We start from the raw sequence: 15,781 nt of genomic DNA, 5'->3' as shown, positions 1-15,781 counted from the left end.
AGAAAAATACTTTAAAACATAGGTGAAGAGTAAAAGGATGAAAATAGATTTATATCATGCAAATAACAAGCATAAGGAAACTGGAGTGGCTATGTTAATATCAGACAAAGTAGACATTAGGACAAGAAATGTCACCAGGTGCAAAGAGAGACATTTCACAATGACAAAGCGGTCCATTCATCCAGAAGATACAGCAATCTTAAATGTGTATGTACCCAATAACAAAGCTTAATATACCTGAAGCAAAAACTGGGAGAACAAACTCACATTTATAGTTAAATACTTAGTTGAATAGACTTCTTTCAATAATTGATAGGATAAGTAGACACAAAAAGTAGAAAACCTGAATACCATCAAACAACTTGACCTAATTGATATATTTTTTAAAGATTTATTTATTTGAGAGAGAGAGAGCATGAGTGGGAGGGGCAGAGGGAGAGGGAGAGAGAGAATCTCAAGCAGACTCTGTGCTGAGTGGGGAGCTTGATGCAGGGTTCAATCTCATAACCTTGAGATCATGACCTGAGCTGAAACCAAGAGTTGGGCGCTTAACCAACTGCACCACCGAGGTGCCCCAGCCTAATTGATATTTATAGAACACTCTACCCAACAATAGCAAACACCCATTCTTTTCAAATGCATAAGAAACATTCACTGAGATAGATAGATTATGTACGGGCCATAAAACAAGCCTCAATAAGTGTTCTCTTACCACAACAAGTTAGAAAGTAAGAGTAGAAAGATCCAGGGCACCTGGGTGGCTCAGTTGGTTAAGCGACTGCCTTCGGCTCAGGTCATGATCCTGGAGTCCCTGGATCGAGTCCTGCATTGGGCTCCCTGCTTGGCAGGAGTCTGCTTCTCCCTCTGACCCTCCCGACCCTCCCCCCTCTCATGCTCTCTCTCTCTCAGTCTCTCTCTCAAATAAATAAATAAAATCTTTAATAAAAAAAAAAAAGAGTAGAAAGATCCTCAGGAAATCCCAATATATATGGAAATTAAAAATCACACTTCTAAATAATCCATGAGTCAAAGGAGAATTTACAAGAGAAAAGAAAAATTAGAGAATGTTTTGTGCTGAATAAAAATGAAAACACAGCCTATCAAAATTTGTGGGTTGTGGCAAAGGGAAAGTTTGGCTTTTAATGCTAAACCAGAAACAACTCAAATCTCTATTAACAGAAGGGATAAACAAATTGTGGCATATCCATGCAATGGAACACCACTCAGCAATAAAGGAAACAAACTATAGATTCATGCAACATCAATGAATCTCAAAAACACTATTTTTATCCTTCATTGGAAACTCAGAACCAAAAGAGTACATTTATATGATTTTATTTACATGAAGCTCTTGGAAAGGTATCTATTCCATAGTGACAGAGAGCCTATCAGTGGTGGCCTCAGACTTACGGGGAGGGAGACATTTGGGATTAACTAGGAAGATGCACCAGGGAAACTTTTGGGTTGATGGAAATTTCCTGTATCTGGATCGTGCCATGGTTACAGAGTTGTAAACATTTGTTGAAATCCATTGACCTATATACTTAAAATGTATGCTTTTATTGATTGTAAATTACACCTCAATAAAAGTTTGGTTTTTCTTTTTTTAGCTAGCATAACTACGAGTGAGACAATGTGTCATTCATTCTCTCACCTCCTGATGTGTTACAATATGAAGTATGGTGTCATCTTTGATGTCTTATCAAAACTATTAAATCCAAATCTGATTAAGTCTTAAGATCTGTGCTATTCCATACCATAGCCACTAGCCACATGTAGCTATTTTAATGTAAATTAATTAATGAAAATTAAATAAAATTTAAAATTCAGTTACTCAGCCATGCTGGCTACATTCTAAGTGTTCGATGACCACATCTGCCTAGTGACTACCATACTGGACATCGCAGAGAACATTTCCATCATCACAGAAAATTCTATTGGATAGTACTGAGATGTAACGTCCAGATTATAAAAAACACATGGGTTAGAAGAATGAGTTATACCCACAACAGAGAAACGATCAAATCCAGCATGTGGCTCATTCTACAAGACAACTGGCCTGGTCTCTTCAATGTGTTGATGTCACAGAAAAGACTAAAGAGGGAAAGGGGAAGAGACTGTTTTAGAGCAAGAGTAACCAAAGAAGACTTAACCAGATCCAATGAGCTAAACTTGACTAGATCCTGGCTTGAGAAAAGAACTATAAAAAAATAAAAGAAAAATAAATAAATAAAAGACACTGGTGGGGCAGCTGGAACAAATTGAATATGAACCAGACATCAGACAACATTAGGGAATTACTGTTTGATTTTTTGGGTATAATATTGGTATTGTGATTATGTTGGAGGTCACAATTTTTAGGAACTTCACAATGAAGTATTTAGAAGTGTTGTGACATCTCCAATTTACTTTCTAAAAGATCAGCAAAAATAAACATGCCCAAAATATAGATGACACAAAATACTAACAATGGTTTAACATAACCGGTGTGCATATAGATAATTACACTATCCTTTTAGCTTTTCTGTATATTTGAAATTTTTATAAGTTGGGAGAAGAAGTGGAAAAAAATTCTACCCCCCTCCCATTACTGCCATAGTGTAAAATCATGGCTTCCATGGACAAGGTTCTACAGGAGAGACTAATGCCATTGGTGTATGGTATGTGTGATTTTTCTGATTGTGGCTTTATCATTATTACTTCACTTTTGAGGGAAATGCAGAAAGGGAAACATCCGTTCAAACTCCCTATGCTGAGCAATTCCTACAGACTGCTCCTTCTCCTGTCAGCTGGGCATTTTGTTAGGCAGGTGCTTGTGGTCCAGTGGGGGATGGGAGGGCAGGCAGGTCTGAGAAGAATTGTAGACAGACCAGCTGCCTACTCCATGGCCACTGTCCGAACGGACCAACCACCTGGAGACTCAACCTCCTCTAAATAGGGGTTCACTTCTGGGTCCCTCTCGCAATGCGTGTTGCTGGGCTTGAGACACCTAGGCTCTGTTTCAGGACCTGGACTCCAGAAGAGAGTTGGGAAATTTGCACAAAGCAAGGATGGCACCTAGTGGTTGTTTTTATATTGATGTTGTCCCTCTAAGCTAGAAAGTAACCAGGGCACTAATGATGTAATGTATGGGGATTAACATAAGAATTAAAAAAAAAAAAAAAAAGTAACCAGGGCTACTGGACTAGGCCTGGTGAGGATGGGAGAAAATGCAATGCCCTGGTTGTAAGATGCACCCACTAGATTCAGCAAACTCGAGCAAGGGCAATAAACAACACACATGTGCACTCTAAACTGGACCCTGAATGTTGGGTGAGGGAGAAAGGACCATGTGGGACTACCTGAGAAAATTTTGCCATAGGCTCTCTGTTCATCAAAACTCATTTTGGTTTCTTAAAAGTAGATAGTCTCCCACACTTCACTGATTAAGGATCTCAGTTCTAAGGTGTTCATGTTGGAAGTTTCTAGAATGCACCTATTAAGCATCAATTTCTGCTCACTTTCGTTGTTGCTGCTTCCTAAAAGATGCTTCCTCAGGCCTGGGTCAGTGTAGTAAAGTCATTCTGATCCCTGGTTGGGAGAAGTTTGTCTCCCCTTTCTCATGACTTCCACGGTACCTCTCTTGTAAAAGTAAATGACATTTACTTCATTCCACTTGTTTTCTTTTTTTTTTTTTTAAAGATTTTATTTATTTATTTGACAGAGAAAGACACAGCGAGAGAGGGAACACAAACGGGGAGTGGGAGAGGGAGAAGCAGACTCCCTGCCAAGCAGGGAGCCCGATGCGGGACTCGATCCAGGGACTCCAGGATCATGACCTGAGCCGAAGGCAGTCGCTTAACCAACTGAGCCACCCAGGCGCCCTCCACTTGTTTTCTAATTAGTTGTTCCACTGTATCTCCCCACTCATCCCCACCCCTAAATTATAAGTGCAGGAAGTAGCAATCGCAGGGGCCTTCAATGCTGCGTGTCAAATGTAATCAACTGTGTGCAAAACACTAAGCACCCAGCTGTGAAAGAAGAAAGGCAAAAAAACCCTTCCTGTTAAAGATTCTCACCTATGCAGAACCCCAGTCCTCCCCTAGCCTCCTGGAGTCCTAAACAAACACACAAAGTCATTCAATCCTGAGGTAACGGCCTGGTAAATATTTTGTGCAAGACTCTATTTACTTTGCCCAAATTGGGATGTTCAGCCACACATACTCCTTAATTAAGGAGCAATTGGATCATTTCTTCCAATGCAATGACCCCAGCCTGAGGAGGGAGAAACAAGAGTGACCACTTCCCAATTTTTAAAAAATAACAATCATCATATGATGTTCCTATCAAATGGAAAAAATAAATTTTAATGTTAGAATATTTCATGATGAAATCAATTCCCTTAACCTATTGGTCCATCCCAAGCCCCACCAGCTGGTCCTGAGGCAGTTTGAAGGAATGAGGTAGTCCTATCTTACTAACTTGGAAAGTCCTCCAAGATATGCTGGGTAATAAAAGTGAGTTCAAGTTGCAGAATACAGTATGATACCATTTATGTGAGAAAAGAAGAAACTACTTATTTTCTAAGGGCACATCTGTATATACCCAAACGCATAGGAAAAGACTTGAGGTGGGGGGCGCCTGGGTGGCTCAGTGGGTTAAACGATGGACTCTTGGTTTCGGCTCAGGTCATGATCACAGGGTCATGGGATCAAGCCCCGTGTGGGGCTCTGTGCTCACTGGGGAGCCTGTTTGAGATTCTCTCCCTCTGCCCCTCCCCCCACTTGTGTGCCCCTCCCCCCCACTTGTGCAAGCTCAGGCTCTCACTTTCTCACTCTAAAATAAATTGTTAAAAAGAAAAAAAAGACTTGGAGGAACCCAGACTCTAAAATAACCATGCTCACCTCTGCACGTAACCACTGCAAGTGGCGAGAAAGGGGATCCAAGGTGGTGGGCAAATTTAGTTTAGCCTTAAACATAATGTTTTCCTCTTTCTTACAAGAATGTATTTGTGTTTTCTAATTAAGATTTCTTTTTTAATGAGGTACCTAGAGTAATCAAATTCAAAGGCAGAAGGGAGAACAGTGGTTGCCAGGGGCTATGGGGAAGGAGAGATGAGGAGTTCGTGTTTAATGAGTAAAGAGTGTCAATTTGAGAAGATGAAAAGTTCTGGAGGCGGATGGTGGTGATGGTTGCACAGTGTGAATGTACTTAACGCCACAGTACTGTGTACTTAAATGGTTAAAGGGGTAAATTTTATACTATGTATATTTTACCACAACTTTTTAAAAACTTGTTAAATGTATTTTTTAAATGTTTAAACTCTCGTGAGCGAGCCAACAGCTCAGTTCACAACGAGCCTGGCTTTGGGCAGAAGACTGCCCCCTTGACCGAGGTGGGCTCCTGGGAGTCACCACTGCGGTGCTGGGTGGTTGGACGTGGTGGACACCTGAACAAAACGAAGCCAGTCTCTCCCAGGAATTGGCAGTTTGGACCGGCTCAGGCTCCCAGCGGAAAACAGGGGACACACTCTGAGGGTGTCAGATGAGTTTCATCAAGGGGCTACTTACAAAGGTGTGGCCCGAGTTAGGGGAAATTGGCCGGGGAGGGTGAGGCATTCTAAGACAAAGGCAAAGAAGGCAAAGCCAACCAACACTGCAGCCACGGGAGGAGCAAAGAGGGGACTGTGACCAGCCTCCAGCTAGAGCTAAGCCCCTGCCTCCGCAGCCCCAGGCAAATCATCACCTCCCTCCCAGCCTCCCAGCCTCCCAGCCTCCAGGCCCCGCCAGGGCCGCCCACTGGCTGATCCCAACCCGTGGCCAGCCCAGGAGCCAGTCTGAGGCAGTACAGAAAATTCAGCCTCCTAGCATGCGCAGAGCAGATGGAGAAAGCCGGAGAGTGGATGTGGGGAGGCAGAGAACACGCAGCTCTCCCGAGAGGCAGCACTAGCTGGATTATAACCTCATAAACGTGGGCACTGTGGAGCAACCAAGTGACGGGGAGACTTTGGGGCAGCAGAGAGCAGCAGAAAAGGGACCTCTTCCTCCTGCCACCTGCAAACCCTTCCCGAGGCCCAGCTGAACTGTGTGCGGAGATGCTTGGGAATTAAAATACGTCTGTTTTGCTTAAGCTGCCTCCGGTTAAGTTTTTGTTTCTTACAACCAAAGAATCTTTCCTTAATAATATGGAAGAATGAAAAGGCAAACAGAGATTTAGGAAAATATAGGTATAAAGATACAAAAAATAAAATGGAATTAATTACAAAGCTACAAGAGTTCAAACTAATGTAGTACCGGCCGAAGAGAGAGGAGTGGGACAGAATGGACCGCACTGAGACAGACAGACCCTGGGAGCACGGGTCTGCAGGACAGAGAAAGGGTGTTAGTGCGTTCGGGCTGCTGAATCAAACTACCAGACAAACAGTACTCACAGTTCTGAAGGCTGAGAAGTCCATGATGAAGGTGCTGGCAGACCTGGTGCCTGCCGAGAACCTGTTTCCTGGCCTGCAGATGGCCGTCCTCAGTGTACCCTCACATGGCGAGAGCAGAGAAAGGAAGCAAGCTCTCTCAGGTCTTCTCTATAAAGGCACTAATCCCACCACGAAGGCTCCACTCTCCTGACTTGATTACCTCCCAAAAGCCCCATCTCCAAATACCATCACATCGGGGATCAGGGTTTCGACATAGGAATTTCGGGAGGACACAAATTCGGTCCATAGGCGACAGTATTAAACAGTGTACAGAAAACTGATGTGTGCAAGGAGAAAACTAAGAGTCTCATCTCACAGGTACCCAGAAAAGAATTCCAAATGGATTACCCACAGAAACACATTTTACATTACAACCTAACATATATATGCCCCTCAACAATTACTCTCAACTACATGCAACATACTGATAGGTTTTACAGTAATTATTTTTTCTACTTTGAAAAATGGTGGTTACAACCAACTTTATTTCCATATGCATTGATAAACCACATCCAGTGACTAGAGAGGTAAATGTGGAAGAAAAAAAAAAAAAGATAAAGATATAAAAGGACTACGGGCGCCTGGGTGGCTCAGTTGGTTAAGCGACTGCCTTCGGCTCAGGTCATGATCCTGGAGTCCCGGGATCGAGTCCCGCATCGGGCTCCCTGCTCGGCAGGGAGTCTGCTTCTCCCTCTGACCCTCCTCCCTCTCATGTTCTCTGTCTCTCATTCTCTCTGTCTCAAATAAATAAATAAAATCTTTAAAAAAAAAAAAAAGATATAAAAGGACTAAAACAAAATACAGGGAATATCTTCCTGGGGAAAGGTTTTATTAAACTTAAAAATAAGAAAACTATAAAGGAAAATAGTATTGCACAAAAAATGAAAAAGCAAACTGGGGAAAATATTTGTGGCATATGTTTGGCAAGGGTTGAGTATCTTTGATATATAAAAAGGCTTTACGGGTAAATAAGACAAATCTTTTGAGGCAAAGACAAGGACCTGAACTCACAATACTCTACAGAAATATAAGCAGCAATGAACAAAGCAAGTGAACATAGGTTCATAATGAAACAGAAACATGAGCATTGCGTGTGGGGCTAAAAAAATCAATACAGGGCGCCTGGGTGGCTCAGTTGGTTAAGCGACTGCCTTCGGCTCAGGTCATGATCCTGGAGTCCCGGGATCGAGTCCCGCATCGGGCTCCCTGCTCAGCAGGGAGTCTGCTTCTCTCTCTGACCCTTCCCACTCTCATGTGCTCTCTCTCATTCTCTCTCTCTCAAATAAATAAATAAATAATCTTTAAAAAAAAAAATCAATACAACCTTTCTGGAAAATGATTTAGCAAATTTCTTAAGTCTGAAGAGAATATTCATGTAGTAAGTAACACTACTCCTAAGAATCTCATAAGGATACATTTAAAAAGAAATATAAAATGTGAATAAAAATGTTCACTATAGCATTACTTAAAACAGATTTAGTTCAAGTATAACGGAATATGAAGAACCACAGACAGCATTATTTCAAAGGATAAGTAATGATATTATGTAACAAAGGGTAAAATGAACAGATATTAGGATTCCAATTTCAGAAGAAAACTGTGTGTGCACTCAGGCAAAGAGAAAAAGATTAAAAGGAGATAACCAAAACAATATAAAATGATTATCTGTTAATATAACTTTATTTTCCTTCTTCATGCTTTTTGGTATTTTCCAAATCTTACTGAATGGATGTCATTAGTTTTAAAACAATAGATTTTAAAAATATATTAAAGGAAAGGAAAACGATTTGATTCATTTCACTTTTCACCTGTGGAAGTGGGGGAGGAGTGTCTGTGCTTACCGTAAGGCTGTGTGGATTTCTTAAAAATGCCCGAGCCAAAAAGGAGTTTGCCTGAGAACTTGCACCCCATCCTCCCTTCTCATGTTGGAAAAATGTCTGACCATTGTTCTGAAAACAAGCTCCTCACCAAGTACTGTGCCTTGGTGTTTGGTGTTCAGTGTCCCAGACACTGTTCCATTTGGTTCTCACGGCATTCTTGTAACAGACAGCACTGTTGTTACTCTCCTGCACAGACCAAAAAAAGAAGAAATTAAGTAGATTTATCATTGCCATGCTGCAGTGTGAGCCCAGAACTGAAGCTTCTGGCCCTAAATTGGGTCCCTCCACAGCACACCAACTGTATTTGTGTTTGCCCTCTTTCATTTCCTGGACCTGATCCTATGATGAATTTCACCAATTGACTTTGCCAGTTGCACAACAATGTAATGTAATGAATGCCACAGAACCGTACGCTTAAAAATCAGTCAAAATGGGGCGCCTGGGTGGCTCAGTTGGTTAAGCGACTGCCTTCAGCTCAGGTCATGATCCCAAGGTCCTGGGATTGAGTCCCGCATCGGGCTCCCTGCTCTGCGGGGAGCCTGCTTCTCCCTCTCCCACTCCCCCTGCTTGTGTTCCCTCTCTCGCTGTGTCTCTCTCTGTCAAATAAATAAATAAAATCTTTAAAAAACAAAACAAAACAAAAAATTGGTCAAAATGGTGCATTTTATGTGTATTTTACCACAATCAAAGAAAAGGGGAGGAGCCAGATTTTGCTAGCTTAAATATAATAAACAAGGTCAAAGTTGGGCTGAAAATAGCAAGTTTATTTCTTAGGTGTAACCGTATGGTAACAGTACCCATGGTCAGGAGAAAGCTGTCCCCTCAAATGATTGGAATACCCTAATCCAGCTGCCCTAAGTGGGTGTCTGAGGAGACCCCAAACACCAGCATTCCAACTACAATGACTGTGCTGTTAAAAGGAGAAGGATCAGTATGAAGCGAGAGGACCCAGAGCAACATACAGGGAAGCCAAGATCCCAACCCCTTCGATACTAGACTACTCACGGCCCATAACACCAGCTAGTAAGACCATCCAATTCATCTCTCTTATTCCAATTCCACACTCTGGTTCAAAGACAGTCTTCCAGCTATAAAGCCAGTTTACTCTGTCGCCTCCCTGTGCAGAAAGAAGACATGTCACCACCCAACATGAACACTCTGCTCCACTTGAGAGGTAGAATTCTCACTGTAAATACCATCCAAATACCAATTTTTCTTAGAAGCCTGGTTAATGATTTCACTCTGTGAAAATGCAGCGACTGTAAGGACAAAGATAGAACTAGGTTTCTGAACCTGCGAAGCTTTGGCCCAGTTTCGGAGCATTGTGACCACACCAGGCCAGCTAAGGCAGTAGCCAAATGGCCTCAGACTTCAGGGATTGCACTGCCAAGCCATCATGCCCCTTCCCCTCTAACTAGAAAACACACCGTGGTGGGGCCGAGGGTAGAACCAAATGCTTTCATACCTATTTACTTCTTCAGGAAATCCTTTATTTAACTTCAGCAGCCAGTAAGTAGAGTTCTTTCCTCCCCCTTTGAGCTATTATTACCTGCAAACAATATGCCAGGCAATTTTTAAAGTGGTGATTTTCAACTTTTGGGTTTCTTTTGTTTTCTTAAGATTTTGTCAGAGAGAGAGCACAAGCAGGGAGAGGTGCGGGCCGAGGGAGGAGCAGGCTCCCTGCTAAGCAAGGAGCCCGATGTGGGACTCGATCCCAGGACCCTGGGATCATGACCTGTGCCGAAGGCAGATGCTTAACCAGTCGACTGAGCCACCCGGGTACCTCAACTTTTGGGTTTTTCATTTGACGTTCCTCACCTCCTCAAGTGCATTTATAATTGCCCTGTTCCTCTCAGAATGACCTTCCTATTAAAAGTCATCCACATATTTATGACAATCCATCAGAGTACTGCCAAGTACAGCCCATCTGGTTTTCTCACGGCAAGTCAGCCAGCACTGTGCATCAGAGTGAACCCTACCTATCCGGTGCCTCTGCCAGACTGCATTTCCTGTCTGAATGATGCCTGCTCATCTGTCCACATTCCTGTGACCTCTCGTTCTGCATCTTCCAATCCATATACAATTTGGACACATAATGGATCAGCACAAGGGACAGTGCTGAGGGGCCATAAAGGTGAAGACCACAACATTGGATTAAAAAAACAAACCGTATGCATGAGTTGCCTTCAAAGAAGGGATCAACAAACGGTCATACAGAGGGCGGACATCATAACCACTGTGGCCTGGGAGGACTCACCAGGAACATCACTTAAGAGTTGAAAGAAATCAGGGCTAAAGGTTGTCATGAATTCAGATTTGAAGAGAACGAAGAGTTAAATAGACGTTAATCCTTCCTACGTTACGGACACTCTCTCTTGGATGGGTCCCTTGGGGTTTCTCTTCTCTCACTCTGATGCTAGAGCATCAGGCCTGGGTGCTCTTCCTATGTACCTTCACTCCATGGGAAGCTCATCCAGTCTTGTGGCTTTACTGTCACATACATGTCAATACCAAATCTCCGCCTCCCTTTTGACCTTTCCCCAAGTCAGCTGGGTATGTATTCACATTCCTAATTAGGTATCTGTAACTCAACATGTCTAAAACTCAATTCCTGATCTACTTTTCTAAAACCTGCTCCACCCAGAGCATCATCCAGGTGCTCTAGGGAAAAAACACCTGGGAGTCTTCCCTGACTCCTCTGCCTCCCCCATAAGAAATCCCATTAGCTCTAACTTTAAAACAATCCAGAAACCAACCAAACTCTGTGACCACCACCCTAGCCTAAGTCACCATCATCTCTCATTTGGATTCCTGCAAAAGTATCCTACTGGCTTCTGACTGTTAGGATGCAGTCCTTCAATTTCTCAACATAGCACCAGGGTGATACAAAATCCTCAACACAGAAGCCAGAGCAGAGCACCCCTCTGCTCAAACACTGCAACAGTGTTTCATTGAGAGCATGACCAGTCCCTACGGTGGCCTGAAAGGCCTTTGCAACCTGACTGCTCATTATCTCTCCACTAACCTCTTGATGCACTCTCCCTTTCTCCCTCCATTCCAGTCTCACTGACATCTCTCTGTAACACAATCACAGGCATGTGCTAGCCACAGGGCCTTTGCTGTTTCTTCACTCAGAACACTCTTCCCCAGATACCCACTTGCTAACTCCCTCACCCCTCCTAGTCTGTTAAGTCTCCCCTTCTCAATAAACCCTAACCTGATCGTGTATTTAATTCTGCAACCTACACCCCCGTCCCCGCACCCAGACTCCCCATTTCCTTACTCCACTTTTTCTCCCCAGAAGTTACCACCCTCTAACATACTACATTGAATTTACTTACGGGGCGCCTGGGTGGCTCAGTCGTTAAGCGTCTGCCTTTGGCTCAGGTCATGATCCCAGGGTCCTGGGATCGAGTCCCACATCCGGCTCCCTGCTCGGCAGGAAGCCTGCTTCTCCCTCTCCCATTCCCCCTGCTTGTGTTCCTGCTCTCGCTATTTCTCTCTCTGTCAAATAAATAAATTAAAAAAAAAAATCTAAAAAAAAAAAGAATTTACTTACTCTTGATAGTGTTTTTTGCCTAGATCTCTTTAGTAGAACGTCAGCTCCTCAGGACAGAATCAGTGATGTATACCAAGCAACCACATAATCCCTGGCACAGAGTTGGCAATCAATAAATATTTGTTAAATGAACGAAGGTGCAATGCTAAGAGTTAACTTCCACAGGAAACAGCCTTATATAGCATCAATATACCCAGTGTTCTCACTACCAAGATCCTGTTTCTGACCCTCAAACATCCCTCTGCACTAAAACTTCAGAAGTCCCAAACCTAAAAGCTGGACATCTACTTATGTCAAAACATACTCTATATTCATCTATACCCAAAGAACTACTTTTTACAAATTAATCTCAAATATCAGTTACCTATTTAGTATTCTTGCCAAAAAACATTTAAGCCAGAATCTAATCATAAGGAAACAGACAAATCCAGGTTATAAAACATTCTCTAACACAGCTTAATTTATGTGGAATCATTTAAACATCAAAATCATGAAACACAAACACACAAGGGAGAATTCTGGATTAATAGAGCAATAACACACACACACACACAAATAGAGCAATAACAACTAAATACAATGTGTAATCCTTGGTGATGATGGAAGGTTAACTTTTCAAAATCAAAGGTTGGGAAGAAAATTATCTCAGAAAAGATGACCCTACCCACAGAAAATGTTGCCTGGATTAGGAATGGAACAACATAGTGAAAAATACCCTGAAACCAGAAATGTCTTTGGGACAAGCCTAATTAAGCCCTGGATTTGTCTAACCCCCAAAATAATGAGTAAGCAATCACTACACACCGTACTCGACTCCTTCAGGGAGAGTCACGTGCAGGGAAAGGAGACTCACAGACCACAAAGCAGGACCCAGTGGATGAGCACCTCCATCCTGGTGATGCCGCTGCAGCCTCAGGCTATGAAAGCATCACCCAGCCAAGCGGGGCTGCATCTAAATTCAAAGTTCTTGGTTCTTCCACTTCATTACAAATTCTAGGTTTTCCAACAAACCCAGAGAGCGTGCTTACCTTTTAATGCTAGTGGAGTAAGATCACTTCCTCGAAACCTGCACACAAGCCCAAACGTGGCTGTGTTCCTCTACATATACCACAAGACAAGCACCGGGTAAAGATGAATATTTATTCACTTTACAAAGAGAATGGTATTAAATTGCCATAAACAGTTCCATTTATAGACAAATATAACTGTACATTACGCCAGTAGCGGCTCAAACTTGTTTTCCCAAGATGCTTGTGTGGCTCCAGCTCTATGAGTTGAGCACAGAAATCTCTGTTCTGCCACTGAAGTTAAAAAGTCCCTCAGAGATAATGGTTTTGTGTTCTACATATTCACAGGTGGTAAAAATAAACCCATCTCCCCAGCCCTCCCTTAGAGTTGAGCTTCCATCTGCATTGTTCCCTAGAGAGCACTACACAAATACTGGCTCATTCTTTTAATTTAAAAAAAAAAATTACTGATAATTTGAAAAGGCTTTTGTAGCACACCAAAATACTTATTTATACATACATAAAAAATCTTGAGTCAGATTTATTATTTTAAAGGTAAACAGATACCCTAACACTGCCAAGAGTGGGTAATGAAAAGGAAGGAAAACATTAAATTACTGAATTATAAAAATATTTTCTTTGGAAAAAAATTCCAACAAGGTTATCATTAATATCTAAAACCAAAGAGAAAAAATAAACAGTTGTTCTTTGATCCATTAGTAATTTAAATAAAAATGAAAACCTCTTCAAAAGCAGCTATAACTGAATTTTTTAAAAAGTTGCAGATAATGAGTACTTCTAAATCTATACACTGATGATTCTTTACAGGCAACTTGCAGTCAAGAAAAATCCTTAATATGGCTAATTCTTTAGTTTTTTAATTACCATAATTTTTTGTGTTTTAAAAAAATATTCCACATGACAGCTTAAAAAATAAGTGGCTGTTTGGGGGAAGCACTCCAAATACTCAACCTGACTCAAATCAGATCACCACCATTAATAGCAAGCTAGGTATACTGATACTTAAAAGTTTTTAAATCCCAACTGTTTTTGCTCCGAATCTTTAGTTATCCCTTCATATTTTATGAAAATGTACCAAATTAAAAATTTTTTGTTTTCACTAGTGCCGCTTTGTATCTGGATCTGATGAAAGATACCAACCTGAGATAAGAGCTGACTCCTTCACAAAAGTCCAGTTTTTGAAACCCTACATGGGAGATGTCTGTGTCTTCACTTATGTCAATTCTTGCTATAACCAACCATACTGGGATATTATATTATAAAAATATACCATATATTGGACACTCATGTCAGTACATTGCAGAAAAGGTGTCTATTTGCTGTGTAAAGTTTATTAACATTTGAAGGAAACACTCTTATATACACAGTGAAGTCTGGGGTGCTCAGGACAGCGAGACGGCACGGGAACCACCACGAGGAATCTGGAAATGTGCAACGGTCCTTGGCGCCTGTCCCAGAGACAACCCTTCCCAGGAGAACTCGGCAGCATTGGGGAGGGTGTACTGGAGATGACAGCTCCATCGGCTTGTTCTCCGTCCTCATTCTTCTTCACTTTCATTTTCAGGATCTAAGTCAGAATCTCCATTTAATTCTTTCTCACTGGCTACATCCCTGTCCTCCTCCCCATTCTCTTCATCTTTTTCTTCAGCATCTTCCTCCTCCTCATCGTTCTCATCAACATCCTCATCTTTTTCACTTTCTTTCTCTTCCTCATCTTCATCCCAGTTATCCTGGTGGAAAGAGATGAAGCACTTTAGAAAGCATTCATGAAGTCCTTGTTCGTACAGAACGCAAGGGTGTAAAGGCAGATTTATGCACCAGGAAACAAGGTACTCACATCAGAGTCCTTCTCTGCAATTTCGTCATCTGACTCCTCTTCAGAAGATTCTGCAAGGGGAAAAACGCAGCCCTAAGTTGGTGATCAACAAGCAGAGGGCAGAGCCCTAACAACTAAACAGAGTCCGATTCCTGAATTTACTTTTAGAAATACTACATTCAGCTACCATCCATCTAAGCAGTAACATTAATATTCTTATCTGCATAAAAGTCCATTTATCAAGATCTCACTGAGTAGGACAAAGTACCAAAACCCTAACAAAATCCATCTTAAAAAACTAAGCCGTGGATGTGGAAAAAAGGAAACCCTCATGGTACTGTTGGTAGAAATGTAAATTGGTGCCGTCATTATTCAAAACAGTATGGAGGCTCCCTAAGAAAGTAAAAACTAAAAATAAAGCTACCAGATGATCCACCAATTCCACTGCTGGGTATATGTCACAGGAAACGAAATCAGGATCTGAGATACCTGCACCCCCATGTTCACTGCAGCATTATTTACAATAGCCAAGACATAGGAACAACCTGAGAGTCCATCGATGGACTGGATGGATGGTTAAAGAAAATGTGATATACATTCAGCCATTAAATTCCATTTAGCTATTAAAAAAAAGGAAACCCTCCCATTTGTGACAAATGGATGGGCCTGGAGGGCACTGTACCAGGTGCAGTAAGTCTGACAGAGAACGGTAAATACTGTATGATCTTACTTAGATGTGCAATCTAAAACACCAAACCAATAGACACAGAGAAAGACTGGTGGCTGCCAGAGGTGTGGAGGATGGGGGGAATGAGTGAAAATCAAAAGGTCCAAACTCCCAATTATAAGAGAAGTCAGTCCTGGGAATATAACGTACAGCATGGTGACCACACTTAATATCGTACTGTGTATCTGAAAGCTGTTGAGAGTAAAAAGTTCTCAGCATAAGAAAATAAAAACTCCAACTATATGTGGTGATAGATGTAAATTAAACATACAATGGTGATCATTTCACAATATATACATAGATTATCAAATCATTATGTTGTA

At 41.8% G+C, this 15,781-nt stretch overlaps 1 protein-coding gene across 2 annotated transcripts in view; it reads right to left on the bottom strand.

Moving 5' to 3' along the window:
* Positions 1–13,007: 13,007 nt before the first annotated feature.
* WDR43 (WD repeat domain 43) overlaps positions 13,008–15,781 on the bottom strand; it is a 48,545-nt gene continuing 45,771 nt past the window's right edge. For both annotated transcript variants that reach the window (XM_035000829.1, XM_035000830.1), the window contains 2 exons: positions 14,753–14,802; positions 13,008–14,645 (listed from right to left, as the gene is read on the bottom strand). In XM_035000829.1, coding sequence (XP_034856720.1) covers positions 14,454–14,645; positions 14,753–14,802 — 242 coding nt within the window. In that variant the 3' untranslated portion in view covers positions 13,008–14,453. The remainder of the gene's footprint in view (positions 14,646–14,752; positions 14,803–15,781) is intronic.

The sequence above is a fragment of the Mirounga leonina genome, unplaced genomic scaffold (assembly GCF_011800145.1).
Source record: "Mirounga leonina isolate KUSES-001 unplaced genomic scaffold, KU_Mleo_1.0 Mir_125, whole genome shotgun sequence".
Taxonomy (NCBI): Eukaryota; Metazoa; Chordata; class Mammalia; order Carnivora; family Phocidae; genus Mirounga; species Mirounga leonina.
The sequence above is the reverse complement of the archived record's forward strand: the minus strand, read 5'-3'. Positions and strand labels throughout refer to the sequence as shown.